The sequence below is a fragment of the Erpetoichthys calabaricus genome, chromosome 1, assembly GCF_900747795.2.
Source record: "Erpetoichthys calabaricus chromosome 1, fErpCal1.3, whole genome shotgun sequence".
NCBI classification, from domain to species: domain Eukaryota; kingdom Metazoa; phylum Chordata; class Cladistia; order Polypteriformes; family Polypteridae; genus Erpetoichthys; species Erpetoichthys calabaricus.
The window spans coordinates 215,983,752-216,007,716 of record NC_041394.2 but is presented as its reverse complement, the minus strand read 5'-3'; the positions used below and the strand labels follow the sequence as shown (position 1 = coordinate 216,007,716).

Sequence of the window (23,965 nt, the reverse complement as noted above, 5' to 3'; positions counted from 1 at the left end):
TTGTTTTCACGCACTATTTATTTGTGAATTATAATTTAAATATAGTCCATAAAACAAGCATTTGCTAAAACTGTTATAATACCTAGTTACCAGATAACCTCTGAAGATTATACGCATTTAATTTTACTTTCCTCAGAAAGCTATAACTTAAGCTAAAACATAACGTTTAGTAATTTAGACTTTTTGTTACATTCCTTCTACTTATATTTCAGCCTTATACACACTTTTCTCTTTTCTCATTTCCTATGCAGCAATGATTGGCATGCTTTCAACATTGGTTATAATTAGACTTGCAGTTGTTTGTGGAATTGTACATTTGAAAGCATTTATTTATGTCATTAAAAATGAAAAGATTTCACTGAAACAAAAAACTCCCAAATATTTTGCCTTTACGGAGAAATAAACTCTGGGCTGACACATTAATGAAGTAATGAGCGTAAGCATGTCCTAAAAGTAATGGCTACTGCATTTACCCAAGAGCTGGGGAAAGCCCTAAAAATAACAAGACTATTAATAAAATCACAATGGTGGAACTTAATCTAACATTAAAAAAAGTAAACACATCAAACAAACCACAATGGTAACGACACGGTAACAAAGGCATTTTATAGCCTCAGCTACATGGACCTTCAAATGCATGGCACATCAATGAAGTAACTTTTGCTGTGACCAATGAGGCAAATTTTGATTTTAGAAACAACACAGGTTAAACCTGTACTGAAAAAGCTGAATCAAAATCAAAGCTGTTATATTGATATGGACATGTTGTTAGTGCTGTATCTTTTAGGGGAGAAAAGGCAGCAACTGTAATATTTCATCATGGCTGTAAACTGACAATAACAGTTATGATTGTGATAATCACATATGTGAGCTGGCAATAAACAAGTAGAAACCATTATAATTCAAAATTATGTAAGGGAGGTAGGAGGTGAATATTACTGAGTATCTGAAAAGCAGTTTTTCAGTTCGTGTTTATAAATTCCTCATAGCACATCATGCTAGTAGGCTGTAGGCTTAAGTACAAATGTACAACAGAGATTTAGAAAAATCTAATTATTATCAATAAAAACATCCATCCATTTTTGTAACCCGCTTATCCAGTGCAGGGTTGTGGTATTTAATAATATTCCAGATGAATTTCTGAATACATGATCAGTGCATTCTTTTTCCTAGTGAAAATCCCATCTACATATTATACGGAACAAGATAGCGGAGAAAAGCTGTGATAAGGAGAGTGACAAAAACCCTTGATCTCTTCATTCACAAAGAAACAACACATTAGTATGGCAGAGAGAAGGGTACAATTGTTGGGGAGTACAAATGTACTGCAGCATGAGCATTTCAAGAGCATAACAAAAACAAGTGAACTTCTAAGATAAACTCCTAACTCCTAGTTTCTTTTAAACTACTAAATCTATCTATCTATCAGATACACACACTACCAGGAAGCATTAAAATTGTTCTGGCCTTAATTTAGGATGCTTCACATGTGGTTTCTAAAGTTATTTCCTGCTAAAAAAAAATAAAAACTTGAAAGAAACCAGTGGAATGTTGAAATGATCAGAGCAGGGCCACATTAAGTGCTGGAAAACAAAAATCCTTTGTTTGAACCTAAGCAATTTCATCTGATAAAGAAGAAAACAGCTGCCAAGCAAATATTAAGCAATGTGATTTAAGAATTCCTCAGTTCCAAAGACTTAAAAACAACTGCCACATTATATCACATTAATTTACAAATTATGCTGAATACACGAGGAGAGCAACTCTTGATTTATTGGTACTGCCAATGTTACTATAGTGCTCTACTCTGCAGCTCTTCAGAAATATTCCTTACCATAATCTTGTTGCTCATCCTTTCTGTAAATAGGCATATACACACTGGTAAAGTAAATACATTCAATCACATCTGCAAACAGCTTGGCACAATAAAATGACGGGTTACACCAGAGAGCAGGGAATACAAATCAGATTTTTTTTTTTTTTGTGTTATCATAACATCAATAAAGTTCCCCTTAGAGTTACACAATTTTTTCATCATCACTATCGATATTGCCAAACTGCAGAAATCAAAAAAGCTAAATGCTGATTTTATGGTGACATCAGCGTCTACACATTCATGCCATCCAGCACTGAATCCTTTAGTTGTCCATACACGATGTTCTCCAATTCACAGGCCGGTAAACACCTGGAAGCCACAGCCTTCATGTTTCCCACAATCCTATTCCATTCAACCATTTAATGTAGCCCTTGTTTAAACAACAACATTCCATTATTCAGAACCTTTATTAGGAGGTCCTTATTTAGGTATAAATCACACTACAATTTTAAAAAAAGTTATTTACACTACAGTGCTGACACATTTAAAATGGAAAAACTCGATATAAATAAGCTCTATGGAAAAGCCCGGAGTCATTAAAAGAATTCTGGTTTGTCTTACAAAAAATATATATGTTCATGTCAGCTCTAATACATCTAAAACCTACAACTTAAAAATATATTATTTACGGACCTGTTTCTTTAAATCCTGCAGTGTAACAGTGCTTCTGGCCCTAAGTGCTTTAATATTTCACAGTTACGGACAGGCACTGAGGAATGTTACAAGCTACATTTGCTATGTATTCATTCAGTAACAGAGTGAGCAAGATGCAAGCTTGCCCCACAGAGCTTACATAATTCAAATAGTACATCACACGGTTTAAGATTGTAAAAACAAAACAAAAACAACAAAAAATAATATATACAATTTAGTATAAAAAGTCTTTATGTAGCTCATGCAGGTGGTGCTGTATTGAAGTGGGTGTCCTTGTGTCTTCTGGAGTGACAAGAGAATGGGAGTCTATTTGTTCTTTAGGTGCACCAATCCTCACCAATGATGTGGGAGGATTCATTTCTTTTAGCGTCTTGGCTAGTTCACTGCATTCAGACATTGCTGGAGTGCTTAGAGATTCTGAGTGATGAACATTCAATTTATGCTCTGGCAGCTTGCCTTTTGTAGGTATTGCGTCTCTTTCCAAAGGCATCTCCGTAGTTTCCAGTTTTATCAGAGGAGGCTCCAACTCCTTCAATTTGTTATTTTCTCCTTCAGGATTCATATCAGAAGAAATTTGCATCTCTGCACCACAGTCCTCAAGTTTGATGTGGGTGTGCTCCATCGGTGCCTTTATTTCTGTCCTTTCCACAGATTCCTCAGAGTTACGGGATGCTTCAGCCTCGGGGTGGTACTGTTTCAAGCGGATGTGCCAAGCTAAGCTGCAGACTGAAGAAACGGTTTTAAACTGGTGTGCAACATTGCGAGGTATGAAATAAATGTCATTATCATAAAGCTGAATCCTCGCATAGCGAATGCCTTCCCTTCGAAGCTGGTTGAGCTTTGCATCATCAACCCACTGGACACACTTTAAAGGAAACAGAATAAAGTATTATAGTTAAATTAAAAATACTACCAAATAATTACCATACTTAATTAATCATAACATTATGATTTTAAAAAATCTATTTAAAAAATTATTCAGAACATGTATTGTTCAGCCAATTAAATATGGAGTGCAGAAAGTCAGAAATTCCAAGCTACATTATTTCCTAGATGATTTAAAGCAAACACAAGAATGCACATGAAGGCAGCAGATGCCACTTGCACATATACAAAATACAACTCTGTGCGGACATTTCCAAAAACAGCAAACATTACGAGAGTTTAATCCACTAGATGTCAGTGTTCAAGAAAAATTTTAAAAATTGCATTTTGTTCTAGGGTAAATGGCATTTTGAGTAATTTACACCTTATATAGATTAGTATTATTTATTTTGACAAACATGCAAAACTCTCCAGCTGTCAAGCTTACATTTACCTGTGAGAGGGGAGGTTCGTGCAGATCCAACTGTAGCCTCTGTACTACTTCTAAAAAATCTCCAGCATGAAAGCACACAACATCTTTGGTTATTCTAGGTGGATCAGGACTGAAAGAACAGAAAATTCAGAATACAGGATGTTTTCAAATTCACTTGTACATTTCAAACAACATAAAAAAGTACAAATACCATGCAATATCCTCTTGAAATACAATAGGCTAATTGTTCTAACTAGAAGATAGTCAACGCCACTGACAATAGTACAGTTTACTGTATATGGTTCCAAAAAGCTTGCAAAGGCTAGCTAGGCCTCTGATAAATGTAGTACAACAGATAATAATGATAGTTAATAATGACGCACATGTAGAACAAACTAGAATACCGTTGACATCTAATACCTTGAATCGGGGGGAAAGTAACACGACTTTTACTCAGATGTCAAACTTGACGACTGCACTTGCTGATGTCCTTGCCCGAGAATGTCAGATTACACGTCTAGAAATCGCACAGCAGGACAAATTACATGACTGTAAGACGACTTTCCAGCACAGTTTCATATTTCTGAAGTTTCAAAAGTTTCTCCCTTTTTCCGACAGCAAAAAACATACTGCCTGACAAAATCAGTGTCGCACAAACGTGCAATCTCTTTTCCATCCCTTTTCCAATTCTGTTGGGCAACATAAAACAAACATCAGACAGATGAGCTTCTCCTCTGTTTATGAGGTCCGCATACCCATTCAGCATTATATGCATTGTACTTTAGTCTCACTGGTCTTCAACACTCTCATGAACACAGCTCACTCTTACGACTCAAGACAAAATCAAACCAGTTTGTTTTTATTGGTGCAAGTCGCAGACTGGTTGGACCAAGTTGCTAGGTATATCCGACTACATTACTGGAGGTCACCGGAGGTGCCAGTGAAGAATACTTGTAGGTGTAGCCTTTTCTGCAATGGATTTTGCAGATATTCACTACAAACTTTAACAAGTTGTTTCCAGACATGTATTCTCATTTGAGAATCATGTCCAGCCCCCCAAGACTAAACACTCCAACTTAAATATGATAGCTGTACAAGCAAAAGCTGGAAAAAACTTAAACAGTAATTCGGAAAGAATCCTGAAGCATTACCTTTGAATGTGATCTCTCTAAACCATAATATCTTGTATTTAATTACCCAGTGATTCGCTGCAGTTGTAATATAATGATAAAATCCAGGACACATTAGCCAAACATTGATGCAACACATTAAAGGTCAACTCCATTTATCATTTTCCCTTTGAGCTGCTGTAATCAGGATTTGAATAGGTTTTTGAGGTGGGTGTTGTTCCGTTTTCAAGTCCAAAGTACCTTGTTAATACACAAATTAATACCTGAAGGAGAAAATCTATTACGTCACAGGTGAAGCATAATAAAAAACACAAAATATATGTATGAGTAAAAGTAAAATGTTATATATGCATATATTTATGTTATAATAAAATTACTAAAGCATACAAACAAGTTAGGACATTATTTTTGGGGCACCTTTTGTTACCACTGACTAATCCAAAGTAAAATTATTATGTAAAACAACATGTTATCTTATTAAAATATTAAAAGATATTTATCTATTCTCAGCAGCAGCAAATTACAAATTAAGTGGTGTATAGATTCAATTACCTTTATTTACTAAAAAAAAAAAAAAAATCAGAAAAAAAAAATTAAATTAGGACTTTTTTTTGTTTAAATGTTAAACAACCTTAGTCCCAGCCCCACTTCAATATATCCTATGAAGAGCTCAGAGTCTATAAGTTATGTGTTTTGGGGACACCTTCCTTTCGTCAGGGTCTGGCTCCAAGTCAGAATATACCTGCACAAAATGAATCAATGCAAATACAGAACACAACATTGTAAAATACTATAAATAAAAAGAGCAAAAAGAGAAATGAAAGAAGCATGTGTTAGCCCTAAGTAATAATACAGGGAAATAGATCTATCTTCCCTTATCTTGGACTCGCTACTCTTGATAAACATATTCCTAAACAAGTGCACAGGTTCCAGTTGGGAAAGAGTGGTCGCTACTAATGCTAAACTATAACTAAAGATAAATCTGATATCAGACTGCATAAACTATTGGAAGCCTACTTCAAAAATACCTCAGAAACTCAAACTAATGGCTATGGCTCAATGAGAGATCACAAGATCCAAAACTGGAATGATGCATATATTAGATATTAAAAACCATGAAATGGATAGCAATCCATGTGAAAAGAATAAATCCAAACTGATAATTTATGTGAGCATTTTGTCATATCCAGTACTCACTACCTGGGCCAGTAATGAAAGACAGAACCAAATGTTAAAAGTGTGATTTAAGGTTACTTATTTAAAACAAAAACAAACAAAAAAAAATCACTCAGGTTGGTTAACTCATTCAATCTTCATTTTTTAGCAATCAAGTTGGAAAACCTCATTGCTTCAGCGTGGATAGAAAACTGTACATTATAAACCTGGATAATTTATTATTTGCATTTATGCATTGTTATAAGGTGGTGTGTTTCATATTAGAGGTACAAATATTTATGTTCAGATATCCATGTTCTGATTTAACAAAGTCTTTCTTATATAAAGCATTAAACACAAAAAACCCAACAGATATAACGCCTTTTGTGAAGCAGTCTGACCCATGTTTAGAAGCAATATTAATAACTGGTGTGGCCATAATAACACAAGTACGTACCAAACTATAGTTGATACTCTTTAGACATGGAAGATGTCACGTTTTTGGAAATGTGCTTTTTGAATGTGACATATTTATTATTATTAACCAAATACCCTGATTTCAAGAAAAGGTGAAATGTGGGTGAATACTGAACACTGAAATAGGTTTTTATACATACTAATATTTCATTATGGATTCTTTAACCTAATTTGCATATTTGGAGTAAGAAAGTACAAACTAATTTATTTGGTTAATTTTACATATTACACTAAATCATTAAAAACATATCTGTTTGCATATACACATTTGTAAGCTGTTTTGGCATGGTTTCTGTTATGACAAAGACAAGTGAAAACACTGTTCTGCAGCTGGAAATCAGCTGAAAATAATTACTAAGAGAACCTTAACATATTAAACTTTGACAGTAAATCAATACTGCACAGCAAAATTCAAATTTACTATTATTAAATCATAAAAATTATTTTACATTGTACCTATACCTAAACTTCAGGCTTGATATCCTCTTTCTGTATATCCCTGTGCAATCTGACGTAAAAATAGTCTACTCTTTTGAACTCTAGCTTTCCCTGTCGACTAATTTCTTAAATCAATTCTCTGAAACAGCAACAAATTAATTTGTGGTAATGTACAAAACAATAACACCTTGATCTCCAATATTTTGTCTGTTGCTTATTGAAATGATGTCAACAGTTCAACCTATCACCATTGTATGTCACATGTTTTGCATAAAGGTTATAGTTCCTGCTGTGTGGTAAGGTTTTCTTCTAATGGCTCTTCCATGAAGGCCATGTATGTGCAAGCTAATGCTGCACGGCAGAGCAGTGCACCACCACTCCTTTCTCAGTTATACTTGTCTGCAGGTCCATTGTAGTCATATGGAGGTTTTGCTTTACTTTCCTGCATATTATATATGCTGTTCTTTCAGTTTTCTTGGACTTCCAGAACTTGTCTTGACAGTTCCCTTTAAATGCCATTTCTAACTGACTTTTGGAGTATGGAAATTGCTACCAAGAAGTTCTTTGGATATATTTTTATAGCCTTCCCTTGCATAAACTAATTTAATTTTCAGATTTTCATTCAGTTGCTTAGAAGAGCCGACAGATGTTGAGAGTCTCACAATGTTTGAAGAGTCAACAAATTTAACAGGCTGTGGAACTGGAACTGGGGCGGAGTGGTGGCTCTGAGGCTAAGGATTTGTGCTGGTATCCAGAAGGTTGCCGGTTCGAATCCCCATCACTGCCAAAAGAGATCCTACTCTGCTGGGCCCTTGAGCAAGACCCTTAACCTGTAATTGCTCCAGGGGCATTGTACAATGGCTAACCCTGCGCACTGACCCCAAGGGGTATGCGAAAACTAACAAATTCCTAATACAAAAAATTGTATAAGGTGAAATAAAGAACAAAAAAAAAAAAAAAAAACTGTCATTAGATGTTAATTCCTTAAGACAATTCTTTACACCAAGATTTAACAAGCTAAGCCAGACCAGATTACTGACCAAACGAGTTCTAAGACCTTACAACTGAAAGGTGTCCAAACTTTTCAACATTTAAATAAATATAAACTGTACATTAACATTCTCATAAAAACAATTATTTTAGTTTGTTGCTGTCAAAACTACTCTGTACTTCAAATGTCAACAAAATATGTAATTTGGCCAGGGGTGTTCAAACTTATGAATGGAACTATACATGACTGGTGTTGAGCTGTGATCTAAATGTTTGCATTGTGTATGGCAGGGGAGATACAACTTACCATGGGTCATTCTAGTTCTTTTTTAATTCTAAAATCAACTGCTTTTACACTAAATGGTAGTACTAGGGTGTTGTACCGTGTTAGCCATTATGAATGTAGAGAAAAGCCAAGCAAAATGACACCTTTTATTGGCTAACTAAAAAGATTACAATATGCAAGCTTTCGAGGCAACTCAGGCCCCTTCTTATCTTGCCTGAAGAAGGGGCCTGAGTTGCCTAGAAAGCTTGCATATTGTAATCTTTTTAGTTAGCCAATAAAAGGTGTCATTTTGCTTGGCTTTTCTCTACACTAAATGGTCAAATTTATGTGGATGCCCCTCCAAATGATTGATTTCATGTACTTCATTCACACTCATTGTTAGCAGGTACATCAAATCAAGCATATAACAATTCAGTCTCTATTAACAAACAATGGTAGTACAATCAGTCATATTGAAGAGCTCAGAGACTTCACATGTGGCACTGTCATAGGATACCACATTTCCCACAAGTCAGTACATGAAATTTCTGCCCTGCTAGATCTTCACTGGTCAACTGGAAGTGTTACTGTGAATTGGAAGAGTCTAGGAGCAACAACAGCTCGGCCACAAAGCAGCAGATCACACAAACATACAGAGTGGGGCCGAAGAGTGTTAAAATGCACAGAGCATAAAAATTACCCATTTTCTGTTCTGGCATTTTCTCTGGAAATCAGAAGGACAAATCTGGGTTTGGCAGAAGTTACCTTCTGGATTGCATACAGTCTACTATAAAGTTTTGTTAAGGAAGGATATTCGTCTGAGATGTTTTTCTGGGTTTGGGCTATGTCCATTGGTTCCAGTGAAGGATACTGTGAAGGCTGTAGCATACAAGGACATTTTAAACCAGTAGTGAGCAATGTGAATACTGGAGGGCTGATGTGGCTGCAGGTTTTTGTTCCAACCCCAGTGCTTAATTAGAAACCAAACATTAACAATAACAAATCTTATTTAATTTTATGGCATTTTAGTGATTTAACTCTGCGATGTCAGGTCATTCTTATACCATAGGATTCTTTTCCTTTCCAAAGACATCATATAAATGATTCGAATCCTAAAACGGATGAGTAATTCTCAGTCCTTCAGTTTTTTTCTCTACAGTTTTCTTCCAAATATTTTATTAAGCCAGACAAATCACGAATACACAAGGTGTAAATGGAGAATTTCTTGATAGATAGATAGATAGATAGATAGATAGATAGATAGATAGATAGATAGATAGATAGATAGATAGATAGATAGATAGATAGATAGATACTTTATTAATCCCAAGGGGAAATTCACAATTTCCAATTTTTTTATTTAATTTGCATGTTATTGCTAAAAAGGAGCATTTTTTGTGAATGCAGCTTTTTATGACTAAAATAAGCAATTAAGGGTACGAAATGTTAACAAGTGAGACATCTACAATGAAGCTTTAAAATGAAGTTTGAGTAATAAGTGCTTAAGCAACAATAACTGACTACAATTACAAATTGGACTGGAACAAAAGCCTGCAGCCATTGTGGCCTTCCAGTGGCCAACTCTAATATTAATTCCCATGGTTTTAAAATAAGATGTCCAACAACCTCATATAGGTTTGATGGTCAAATCTACAAAGTTTTGGTCATATAGTGTATGTAAATGATAAGACTTAGCAATGAGTATATATTTATCTGCATTTTTAAAAAAAGATGTTACAGAGATTCAAAGAACTACATTTGCACTAAAGCAATTTTATTACAGTAACTACCTTCAGGCTAGATTTCATAATTCAGATTTTCTGTTTGTATAAAAATGGAAATAGAGACAATTTTAGGGCGTCAATAGTAGCATTTTTGTATTTCTGTATTAAAGTTTGCCCTGACATTTACAGAAACTGTTCACCAGGCTAAACTGGCACAAGTTAGTTATTGCACTGATGACTAGGGATGGGAATCGAAAACCGGTTCTTGTTGAGAACCGGTTCCCACTGTTTCAATTCCTTGGAATTGTTTGCCATTTTTGCAAACGATTCCCCTATCGATTCTAGTCGCCTCGAATGACGTCACCGCGTTGCGTAGCGTCATTTACCCAGCAGGAAACATGGCGCCTAAGCGGCACAAATGCTCAAAAGTTTGGTTATACTTTACGAGAAAGGATGACAACAGGGCAACTTGCAAAGTAGATATTTCATCAAAGGGAGGAAACACTACGAATATGCAAAAGCATTTGCACACAAAACACGCGATAACCTTAAATGAATGTTGTGTTTTTGATCCGCTCCGGACTAGTGAATCTCAACCCAGCAGCAGCGGTAACGTTTGCAGGTCCTCTCCCGTTAATACGGCAGGTAACTAATCAACTAACATTGCATATTATGCTATTACTGTGCATTGCATTTAGATGACCATGACGAGAGACACAGACAGAGAGTCTGGCTGTCTCAGATGCTGGCAGTTCTCGCTGCAGTCTACCGGTAGCTTCTCCTTTCACAGAGGCGGGGAAAAGTAAAATGACACAGGCCAGGATAGACGAATGTCACTGAGCAGTGACTAAGTTTGTGGTAAAATGCTTGCACCCATTTGCCACAGTAGATGCCCCCGATTTTCGGTAAGTGAATGTGTTTAATTGTGGGCTAAGTCAGGGAATGTCAAATTTGCGTGTTCTCCTCTTACCAGATGTTTCATCCGTTTCCATTTCTGAGCTGAAACATGTGTTGAAGGCAGCCGTCACTGCAGATGGATGGGCAAGTTTTAGTCAAGATCATTACCTCACAGTAACGCTGCATTATGTCAGGAATGGCCAGGCTCAAGAAAAAGTCCTCAAAACCAAACCAGTGTACCAGGCACAGACAGGGACAGCTGTAGCAGAGGAGACTGATGAGATCTTGGAGGAGTATGGTATCAAAGACAAGGTTGTGGCAGCCACTGTTGATAATGCGGCCAACATGGATGTAGCTGTCAAAATAGTTGATGGTTGCAGAATTGCACTGTGCACAGTTCCATTGGACTTGAGTTGATTGTATTTGTTGCTGGCTGATGTAGTTTTATTTTTGAGTGCTCAGCTCATATATACTTTTAAAAAGGAGAGTGTAAATGTTACTGGATATTCTTGTGTAATTGCCACAGAATAATTTATGTTATACTTTGTTATTGCTACAGAAGAATATTTATTTTATTATTATTTTACATTTACACATTTTTTTCTGGGGACCCCGTGGCACCCCATTGAGGAGCCATAGGCTGTGGATCTCTTAAGATCTCACTGTTGGGTTTGTAAGGTCATGCTACTCCTAAATTTCTATCTTGTTCAAAGATAAGATATAAAACAAAGTTCTAAGTTAATCGACCTGTGTGTTCTCCTTTTTTAAAAATAAGAATCGATAGGAGAATCGATAAAGAATCGAATTGTTAAACAGAATCGAAAATGGAATCGGAATCGTGAAAATCTTATCAATTCCCATCCCTACTGATGACTGGATAAACTGTTAACTATGTTTAAAATTCTCACAACTTGTACTTTTTACTCATATTAGAGTCTCTATGTAGATATGTTACAGTAATATAAAGCGTCGGTTACAATGCAGAATTTATGCATTATTATTACTGGATCTTTAGTAAAAAATAAAGAGGGGGATAATAATAACAATAATAATACATTTTATTTATATAGTGCCTTTCCAATGCTGAAGGCGCTTATATTAGATGTAAAGCATCTATTTATGTTTTAGTCATATTCTCCAAATAGCTGAATGTTTTCAATTTTAGAAACTAAAGTTTGATTTCAGAATCAACCTTCTACAGCATTATTTTATAGAAAAAAGGAATAGATATATTATCAACTGAAGACTCTGGAAAATTATAATCGCATAACTCTCCAGTAAATTTTTATAATAGCATAAATTATCTGAAATTGTTGGCAGCATGTCTCACTCGTACAGCAAGTATGGCATAATTTTCAAACTGCTTTTGCTTTCTATAGTGAGAAGTGTGAATGTGTCCCTCAAGTGACCACCAGGTATGTAACCGAGATTCCATTCAGTCAGATTGACCTTTTTTTTTTTTTTTTTAAAGGAAAACTGCTGTATGATTTTTTGGAGGAACAAAAAAAAAAATTCCAGTGTTGAAACAAGGCATCTAATAATGGAGATGGAATCAGAAGGGAGCTGGGTACAAAATGAAAACTTAAGTATTAACTGAAAATTTCAATAAATATTCACAGCATAAAGAAACAAGACATGTCCCATACTGACTTGTCATTATCCTTTAAGACAGAAAATGTGCAGATACAAGCAAACAAAAATGTAACCATGGAGATGATGTATTCTGTCTGGCTACTGAAATACACTGCATCTGACAGAGCTGAGAATGCACTTATCAAGAAGGATTAAAATAGCAAGTTGTCAGCCAGCATACATTTACCAGTACTATTCACAAATACTCTAGTTATCATTAACCTATAAACAACTCAATAAGAATATTTACAAAAAAACAGAAAAGGGAAATGTATAAATTATATGTGAACTAAAGAAATATACCTAGACACAAAAAAAGGATAAATATTTGGTTTTAAACAGTATTGGGTAGCATAAAATACTATATATTCAATGCTCACAAAGTTACTTGTACAACTTAATGTGTTTCTTGTACATAAAAATGTGTGATATGCAGCTGAATTTCTTTCTTGGCTGGTAGTTTACATTAAAAAGGCAATTCTTTACACCTTTATTTCCTAGCTGTCAATTGACCCAGACCTATTATACTGGTACTGGTATATTTATCATAGAATGTTTTTACTCAGTTGTTTAAAAAAGTAACTGCAGAAGCTGATTGTTGAATAGTAACTGATATCCACATTTCAATTCTTAAAATGCAACTTAAGCATAACCTAATATAGGCTTTTTGATACTAAAACAACTATATGTTCAGCTTGTGACTAAACTGAACATAGATTCAGAAAAAAATTAATTACATATTCAGATCTGTGGCACAGACACAGAAAAACAGCAAGTTTTCATAAGATGTTTCTTTAAATGCCCTTTAAATGCCAATGTACTTACTAGTGAACCCTATTTAAAGAAATTTTATTTTCCTTGAGTGGCAAACAGAATACCTTAATTTATTTCATCTGTTACCATCAAACACACAGTGCTATTTCAGCACTTCATAGCATGCGGTTAGCAGTCATAATATCACATGCTCAGATCTCACACCTAGCTCCTTTATTCACCCTATACTTTGTAACAAAATTTTTATTTTCCTCCCCATGTTAAAGTGATTTATTTGCAAGATTAGACCTTCAATAATACTTTAAAAATTCTTTAATACATATATAATTTTGAAAAGTATATGTGAAGAACCAAAACATTAATGAATCCTGCAAAGTAAAGTGGTTGAGTCAAACAGTGGTGTTAGGTAAATGTTTTCAATGTCATGTTTCTTAAAGCTTAGCAGTAACATTAACATTTATCAGCTACTCCTAATACTTCAGAATAATATCACTTCGCACACAAACATAACATGCTGTATATCAGGGGTGGCGAACTCCAGCCCTCGAGTGCCGCAATGGCTGCAGGTTTTCATTCCTACCATCTTCTTAATTAGTGACCAGTTTTTGCTGCGGATTACTTCTTTTAAATAACTTGACTCAGGCCCCCTAGTTGTTTCTTTTTCTTTAATTAGCAGCCAAACAATAATGTGACACAAAACAAGCCACCACATGACAGTGGGCTCACCTGTGCCCATTACACAATATCTGAAATTAAAGAGAGATGATGTTTCTTGGTAAGGTTGATCTCTCAGGTCACCAAAACATTTTGACGGTGCTCTTAGAACAGAAAGTTTTCAAAATGTGTGCTGTGGCAGAATGAGAACAGCAACAAGCCATGGAATTAAATAACGGGTTTAATTAACAGCAAGAATTGGCTTCTCATTAAGAAAGTGATTGGAGTGAAATTGGTTGGAGTTTGAAGCCCCAGTTTAGCTGGTCATCTGTTAGCTCGTTTCACATCTCATTTCAGCTTGGCTGTCATTTAATGAAGAAAGGAATCAATTCAGAGGGCTGAACTCTTCTAACTGGGCTATTAAAGTGATGGGGAAAAATTTAATTAGCAGTGAAAACTGGTCACTGATTAGGAAAAGGGTTAGAATGAAAACCTGTAGCCACTGCGGCACTCCAGGCCTGGAGTTCGCCACCCCTGCTGTATGTGTTCAGTCTGAGCACCCATAAAACCATCCTCTTCTAAATGAATGTATTTTCAATTCAGTACACTAATGGCTGCTACACCCATAATAAGAATAGTGTTTTAACATGCCAAAATAAACATCGTCATATATGCACAATTTAAACATTGTGAAAATTTAAACATTATGAAATTATGTTTTATGCAAAGACCTGTACACCTTTTGTAATTTACTATGCTGCTAAATAACTGGTTTATTATAACATTAAATGCTTCATCGCTTTGGATCCCTCCCTTCCATTATATGATTATTCAATTACATGAAACTTCACAGATTCAAGTATTCATTCTAGAAAGCTTTCCAACCAATGTCACATTACAGTTTAAATAAATAAATGACACAGGAAATCTATTGCTGTTAAATTAATAAATGTATGTCAGTGTGTCTCAATCCGTTAAAAATATACAGTTAGCAACAAAAATGCAAAATACATTTTGCAGATTGTCATATTCTACAAAACCTATGGAATCTGGAAGGTTACAGGCAAGGGGAAAAAATAACGGCTGAAGAGATTTTCATTTTTCCTTCCTGGCAAGACACCGAACAGGCTCAGTACAAAATATTTAAAAGTGTTTCTTTTACATTTAAAGTACTAGAATTACAATGGCTCAAATTAAACAAATATCAAATTAACTCTCTGTCACTCATATTCAGTATTCTTTTTGTACTCCTTTCGGCAAAGATGATATGATTTTTAAATTTAAACAGCATAAAGATCACTAGGTTATACACACATTATGTAGACATGTTATGCAGATAGATCGCACAACAAAATTTCTCATGTTAAACAGCAGTAGTCTAATGTTTTCTACAGTGAAATTATAGCAGCTTTGTAATTAAACAGAACAGCGGCAGTGGTTTGAAAATTTTCTCGTAACTCCATGATAATATTTCTCAATGCAATAGCTTTTTAATTGAGGCTTTAGCTGTCGTTTTCTATAATGGCTAGACTGATTTTGTATGTTTGATATCATTATAGTAAATGTGTGAAAAACAATTGAGCATTGATTTCTTGCTATAAGATGAATAAGCAGCCACCCGAAACCAACATCTAGCACTGCCCCAAACATCAAAGTTCTCTCCAAACATCTAGCTCCTCTCTGTTCTGCAGGCTGCAGCAAGGACTACCTGTGCAAAATGAGCATTTAGTGCTTTAACACTAGAATTACCAGAGCCTACGAAAAAACTAGTAGATCCGGCCCACCTTAAATCCGTTCGCACCTATCTGTCAGCGTCTTTTGTCCTGTAAATGTGCCGATAAAGACAAGCAGCAAGCAGCCTACTATTCCATCCCCCCAAAGCCGCAGAACGTGCACAATGTTCTCCCAGCTCATGCCTTGATTGATTATCTGGGAGTGAAGTGCTGGAGTTTTAGAGTGGAAATAATAGATCGTTATTTGGAACACATGCATTTCATGTATGCAACATTATTCGTATTATTCATATTCATTCGCATAATATATTGAGCTTGTAATCAGTGACCACATGTTTTTTTTTTTCCTCAATCTTGCCAGTGTTTATTTGATATTTGGACTTCACTTTTAACATTCCTTACCTCGCATTTCCTGTAATCCTACATTTACCCAGATCGTTGTAGACACAGAACATACATCACATGTATGTATTCCAAATAACAATATATTATTTACCCTATACAATTATAGACAACTCACACCCAGATAAACAGTCATGAGAAGGGAGAACTTCAGCTGTGTCGGTGGGGGATGGGATAGAAGGCTGCTTGTGCTGACTGACATATTTGCAAAACAAAGACGCTGATGAAGAACTGTGAAGGAATTTAAGGTGGCCCAGCATTACGACTTTTTTCGTAGGCTTCAGGAATTCTAGTGTTAACCAGTAGACAGCAGAAAAAATGGTGACAGGCTCTTCTCCGTTGACATTAGCACTATGGTAAACATTACATAAAATTAAGAAATATATACCACAAAAGTAAACAAAAGTACTTTCCGTATAATATTTTTATGGGATGACTAACAGCTATTAGGGTAAACACAAGAAGGTACAGATACCACCAGAGCAGAGAGTAGTAGCAAAGAAACAAGAAGCTTTTCCAGGCTAGGTTCATGATAGAACTTATAGTATACAAGTGGGCTGCTTAGCAAAAACGTTAGGAAAAAAACAAAATACAGCTTGTAAAGTAAGAAATAAAAGATTGCTTCAGACAAAAGTTTTCAAACATGACTGAAACCTGCTCAGGAACAAAAGTGGCTTTGACATTAAGCTATATAAAGTTATAAAAACAAAATATCATAAAAGCTGAAGCTGTCAATATGAAGAAATTCCAAGCAGTAACAAAATTTAAAAAATCATGAAATGTTTACAACAATTTTATTGTACTAATTATTAATTAATAATGCAATCAACTCTAACTAAAAACACATTTTCCATAGTTAGACTTACCAGTCTCCACAGTGTACAGCTTTCAGAACCCCCACAGCTGCTGTAGTTTTGCGCTCGAAGCCCTGGCCTATATGGTCTGCATGTACTCTAGTTCGATCTTCAAAAAGCATCTCGCGAGGTTCACTGGCACGAGGTAGGTACTGAAGGTTTTTAATTTCATTGGTAGTCCTATAAAACAAGCAAAAAAGGATATCAACTTTTTAATCTTCAGTATGATTGACCATTGATATTTAGTAATGTAAAATGGAATGAAAACTTGTGGGAAGGACAGAGTAGCATGGGATACTGTATCTGTTTCAAGTTCCAGTAGGGGCAGTAGAACTGTGAAGAGATTGCTTATAAATAGAAATTTAAGTTTATAAATTGCAGAAGGTGTACAGAGATCATATTTCACCTTCTCTTGTTTATGGTTCAGACCTAGCAATATTATGTAACTGACTCTTTCTCATAATGCAGATAATATGCCTCATTCTGGACTCCATGCGCAACTGCTCATTTGGCACAAAATCAAACTAGCTGTACCCAAGGATTCTCCGAAGAGACACAGTACCAAAGGAGTCCAGTCTTCGTCTCAGGTCACTGGACAGCATCCATGTCTTGCAACCATATAACAAAACAGGAAGCACCAGGACTCTAAAGACTTGGACATTCGTCCTTTTGCAAAGATATCGAGTGCGCCACACACCCCTCTCCAGTGACCTCACCTCATGACCCCCCAAGCTCTCCCAATCTGTCTACAGACATAGCAAGAGTCACCAGAGACATGAATGTCACTGCCAACGTAAGTAAACCTGTCAACATGGTCGACACTCTCTCCGCAAACAGACACACTACTGATGCCTATGCCCAAGAGGTCATTAAAAGGCCTAAAGGTCAATCGCTTTGCTCTTGGTTTACTGTATACCAGATGCAGCAGAGCAACTATGGAGATGTCCTTGTGCTGCTGCCAACAGACATGTACATTTTTTCCTCTTATTTATTGTAACAAAATTTCTGTTATAATGAAATATTTTTATAGTCCTGTGAGTTTGCTTATAATGGGATTCCACCTGTATAGCAAAACACTGCAATCATTTCATGTCCAAACAACATCAACCGTAATGTGAATTTCCCAGTTTAAAAAAAAAAACAAAAACTGCAAAATTTTATACAATCCCCTCAGCAAACACAGTAAAAATACTTAAGCATAGTTTATGGCATGCCTAGAGGTATCTTAAAATAAACAGCAGAGATCTTAAAAAGCAGTTCATCTTTCAAGACATCTGAATCTTATTTCCAGAAATAGAATAAAACAATAAAAACACGCTAATTTTTTATAAGTACCATAAATTTATAGCGGCTGTTAGAGACTCGAATCAAATCTATATTTTTATTCTATAATAGTAACAATAGAAGGAGCTCACTACTCAAACCGGTCGTGCTTGGAATTGAACCCGCGACCTCTTGATTGTTAGTCAGCAGTTCTTACCGCTGCACCACCCTAATTATCATGTCAATGTTGTACCCTGACCCGATTTATTTTTCTATGGTTATATTCTTTAATAAAAGCGCACTTGTTTTGTTACACTTGTACTTTTTACGAAAGTGTTTATTTGATATTTGGACTTTCGTCTTCACACATTATTCACTTCATGTCTACATTTTGTCAATTATTACTAAAGTATGAAAAATGTTTCTTGTCAAGTTATGTGTTCAACAATTCCTGCCTTGGATTTCACCCTACATTTACACAGATCGCTATAGACACTGAACACACATGAAATGTATGTATTTGAGATAAGTCGATTTCGATTTCAGATATCTCCAAATGTCTAAATTCTTCTTTTTTAATACTGAAATGTTTTTGAATCATCTCAAAATGCTCATGAACTTATTTCAGGATATCTTGAAATCTACTTGAGACATCTTAAAATGGAATTATGGTATCTTGAAATAGCCATATTTCCAGATGTACTGTAATTTCCAGATATCTTAAATGCATTTCTAGATACCTTAAAATGCATTTTGTGACATGTCTAAATATTAACTTGGCTTGACATAATGGTGTTATGATGACTCTAGTATCTTTTGTGTATGTATATATATATATATACTGTTCAAAAAATTAATTAATAAGTGTATAGAATCAAGTCAATGAAACTTCTAGGATATTGATCTGATCAGTTAAGTAGCAGAGGGGGTTATTAATCAGTTTCAGCTGCTTTGGTGTTAATGAAATTAACAACAGGTGCACTAAAGGGGCAACAATGAGATGACCCCCAAAACAGGAATGGTTTAACATGTGGAGGCCACTTACATTTTTCCCTCCTCGTCTTTACTGACTGTTTTTTCACTAGTTTTGCATTTGGCTACGGTCAGTGTCCCTACCTCATGGTAGCATGAGGCAATACCTGGACCCTACAGAGGTTGCACAGGTAGTCCAACTTCTTCAGAATGGCACATCAATACGTGCCATTGCAAGGAGGTTTGATGTGTCTCCCAGCACAGTCTCAAGAGCATGGAGGAGATTCCAGGAGACAGGCAGTTACTCTAGGAGAGCTGGACAGAGCTGTAGAAGGTCCTTAACCCATCACCAGGACTGGTATCTGCTCCTTTGTGCAAGGAGGAACAGGATGAGCACTGCCAGAGCCCTACAAAATAACCTCCAGCAGGCCACTAGTGTGAATGTCCATGACCAAACAATCAGAAACAGACTTGAGGGCCCGACGTCCTCTAGTGGGCCCTGTGCTCACTGCCTGGCACCGTGGAGCTCAATTGGCATTTGCCATAGAATACAAGAATGGTCCACCACTTGCGCCCTGTGCTTTTCACAGATGAGAGCAGGTTCACCCTGAGCACATGTGACAGACGTGAAACGGTCTGGAGAAGCTGTGGAGAATGTTATGCTGCCTGTAACATCGTTCAGCATGACTGGTTTGGTGGTGGGTCAGTGATGGTCTGGGGAGGCATATCCATGGAGGGACACACAGACCTCTACAGGCTAGACAACGGCACCCTGACTGCTATAAGGTATCAGAATCTGCACTGGCAATCAGAAGGTTGCTGGTTCGAATCCCGTAAATGCCAAAAGCGACTCTGCTCTGTTGGGCCCTTTAGCAAGGCCCTTAACCTGCAATTGATAAGCGCTTTGAGTAGTGAGAAAAGCGCTATATAAATGCAAAGAATTATTAATTATTAGAATTAAATCTTTGGACCCATTGTTAGACCCTATGCTGGTGCAGTGGGTCCTGGGTTCCTCCTGACGATGATGATGCCCGGCCTCATGTGGTGAGAGTATGCAGGCAGTTCCTGGAGGATGAAGGAATTGATACTGGCCTCCCATTACATAAATCCCCATTTTAAAGAGCCCACATGCTGTGTTACACAATTAGTCTCCGTCTTAATGTGGCTGCAGGTTTGACATGTAATGCCTAAAACAATGAAGTGTAGTTAAAAATATTCAGACCACTTTTATTAAAATATTTTTGCATCTATAAAAGAGAAAAAAAAGATCACATAGATTATGCTGACCGAGACTCGATTCTGTGACCATTCTGTTTTTCCAGGTGAATCTACAAGTGTGGACTAGCTTTTTACTCGGAATTGTGTGATATACAGTGATCCCTCGCTGTATCGCGCTTCGCCTTTCGCGGCTTCACTCTATCGCGGATTTTATATGTAAGCATATTTAAATATATATCGCGGATTTTTTGCTGGTTCGTGGATTTCTGAGGACAATGGGTCTTTTAATTTCTGGTACATGCTTCCTCAGTTGGTTTGCCCAGTTGATTTCATACAAGGGACGCTATTGGCAGATGGCTGAGAAGCTACCCAACTTACTTTTCTTTCTCTCTCTCTTGCGCTATCTGTGATCCTGACGTAGGGGGTGTGAGCAGGGGGGCTGTTCGCACACCTAGACGATACGGACGCTCGTCTAATAATGCTGAAAGATTATCTTCACGATGCTACCTTCTGTGTGCAGCTTTTAAGTATGCTGCACTGTGCTTCGCATACTTAAAAGCTCAAAGGACACGTATTGATTTTTGACTCTCTCTCTCTCTGCTCCTGATGGAGGGGGTGTGAGCTGCCGCCTTCAACAGCTTTGTACCTGCGGTGCTTCGCATACTTAAAAACCAAACAGCCCTATTGATTTGTTTGCTTTACTCTCTGTTTCCTTTGAAGAGGAAGATATGTTTGCATTCTTTTAATTGTGAGACAGAACTGTTATCTCTGTCTTGTCATGGAGCAGTTTAAACTTTTGAAAAAGAGACAAATGTTTGTTTGCAGTGTTTGAATAACGTTCCTGTCTCTCTACAACCTCCTGTGTTTCTGCGCAAATCTGTGACCCAAGCATGACAATATAAAAATAACCATATAAACATATGGTTTCTACTTCGCGGATTTTCTTATTTCGCGGGTGGCTCTGGAACGCAACCCCCGCGATGGAGGAGGGATTACTGTAAACAGTACCCCGCTGCTACCCATTGGACACCTTCAAAATAATAACACAAGTCCACCTTCAACCTGCCTTTCACTTCTCTCACCTTGTCATGGACTTACTAACTAATCAGTATTCCTCTTGAATCTAGTCAAAACAGAGAGACATAAATGCAGCTACGAATATAAATTCATGCTGGCACCACAATTCTCTACATTATTATTATTACTTTTTAAGAGGCAGGACTTTAAGAATCATGTCAACGTTAACTGGATGCCTGTAAAGTGACTTAAGAACTGGAGTTATATTTTTTATACATTTTGATTGTAGTTATGAACTGGTCTGAATTAACCGTAGTGTACTAAGTGAATTAAATAAACAGCATAACCATAATTATTACAATAGTCAGTTTTGCTTGAGTAAATGAATACAATACAAAATGAATATCTGAAGAAGCTACCTGAATTTTGGAAGCCATGGAAAACAGGTATCTCCAAATGCCAAATTCAGAAATGTGTTGACTGAAGTTTAAATTCATGTTGACAGTAATACCTAAATTTCAGAGGAATTCAGCTAAACTAAAACTGATGTAATTTTAGTTAACAGAGTCTAGTATTGTCTTACTATTCACAGAATTAACACCCACTAAAATAATTTTTGTTTTCTTACAAATTTAAACACAATTATAATTTTCCATGTTTTGCATCAATAAAAAGTTAATTAATGTTCTTATTGAAAAATATTTGGTTTAAATTAAATCTCATAATATTATATAGAGAAAGAAAAAGTAATTAGTCCTAGCACTGAACCATGAGAGATACCATTTCTAACTGCCAACAGGAACGACAATACTGTACTAAGACAGAAAGTATTCACAACGCATCACTTTTTCCAAATTTTGTTATGTTACAGCCTTATTCCAAAATGGATTCAATTCATTTTTTTCCTCAGAATTCTACACACAACACCCCATAATGACAACGTGAAAAAAGTTTGAGATTTTTGCAAATTTATTAAAAATAAAAAAAACTGAGAAAGCACATGTACGTAAGTATTCACAGCCTTTGCCATGAAGCTCAAAATTGATCTCAGATGCATCCTGTTTCCCCTGATCATCCTTGAGATGTTTCTGCAGCATAATTGGAATCCACCTGTGGTAAATTCAGTTGATTGGACATGATTTGGAAAGGCACACACCTGTCTATATAAAGGTCCCACAGTTGACAGTTCATGTCAGATGCGCTCTGAATACTTTCCGGATGCACTGTACTTAAAACAATTTGGTAATTCTAAAGTAAACCAACTAATAAGAATGTTTGATAAGGCATATAAATCATCATGCCTGTGAAGTAGAATGCTATGATCAATAGATTCAAAATTAACCATAAATATATAAAGGCACAAAAATGGTTTAATTCCTGCAATTTCAGAAATTAGAATAGCCACGTACAACACAATCTAAAACAGTTCCACTGCTGTGACTGGGAAAAAAACCAGACAGACATTGTTCATAAGGAGTGGATTTTTGTCGGACTCAAACATTAATAAAGCATGGTAACTGAAATAAAGATTTGTACAAAAATTTCATGTAAATGAATTAAATTTTAAACAGGCTAGGAATGAATGAAACTCTAGAAGACTGCAGCATCTTAGATGTTTGTAGAGCATCTTTACCTGATAGATATCTTTACCCGACTGGTTGAATATCGGACAATACAATTAAAAGACATCCACCCACGCACTTCTAAAAAACAGAATAAATCCTGGTAGGGGTTAAAAAACACTTTCCAATTCTAAAATTCCTTTTACTGTGCTCTATGAGCTTCTTTCGGCGTTGGTTATTAACTATAAGTCGTGCAACAAGTAGAAGGTTATCATGTTTGGTGCATGTCTTTGGGAAATAGGATGAAAACAGCAGTATTCAGGGGAAAACAAGTACAGACAGGAGAGAAAGTGCAAACTATCATATATAAACAAACATGTATACAGATATAAATCATTATCATCTATGGTTATATCAACAATAATGCCTATCACGGCTGTCTGTGTCCTTTTAGATGGTTATTAAATTAAATACTCCAGTCACAGAACCGGATCAGCTGGTTCTGTACAAATCAAGATTCATTACCACATGTGGTCATTTTGTTGTCTAAATCATCAGAGAAAAAGATGGGACTCAAAGTGAAGCTGGTGCTTGATAGATCATGGCCTTCACCCTAGGGAACATCCTGTGGCTAGTGTTTCAAAACTGGCAATGTTGATTGGGTCTTTCTTAAGGTACAACCAAAGGGTGTCTTTGGACTGCTTTCCCTGATATTGTATTAAATGGGGTAAAGGAATTGTCTGGAGAGATGGGAATTAAACCTTTTAAGTTAGAAGCTCATCCAGTATAATTGCAAAAACCACAAGATAAACAAAGCTCCACACACTTATAGCACAGCATCAAATACTGGCAGTCATTCTTAAGATTGTGCATCGCTGATGATTTGGATTCTAAAGTTTATATGAAGATTTTGAGATCTCAGAAGAAAGTGAGAACGAGAGTGCTACTAAAGCACAGCACCAGCAGTACAACAAGTATAGC

General features: G+C 36.1%; 1 protein-coding gene across 1 annotated transcript in view; it reads right to left on the bottom strand.

The window, feature by feature from the left end:
- Window positions 1-23,965, bottom strand: part of LOC114659331 (lysine-specific demethylase RSBN1L-like) — a 157,087-nt gene continuing 133,122 nt past the window's right edge. The window contains exons 6-8 of the mRNA XM_028811765.2: window positions 16,965-17,132; window positions 3,849-3,957; window positions 1-3,395 (exon numbers count right to left, since the gene is read on the bottom strand). Of these exons, the coding sequence (XP_028667598.1) occupies window positions 2,745-3,395; window positions 3,849-3,957; window positions 16,965-17,132 (928 nt within the window). The 3' untranslated portion in view covers window positions 1-2,744. The remainder of the gene's footprint in view (window positions 3,396-3,848; window positions 3,958-16,964; window positions 17,133-23,965) is intronic.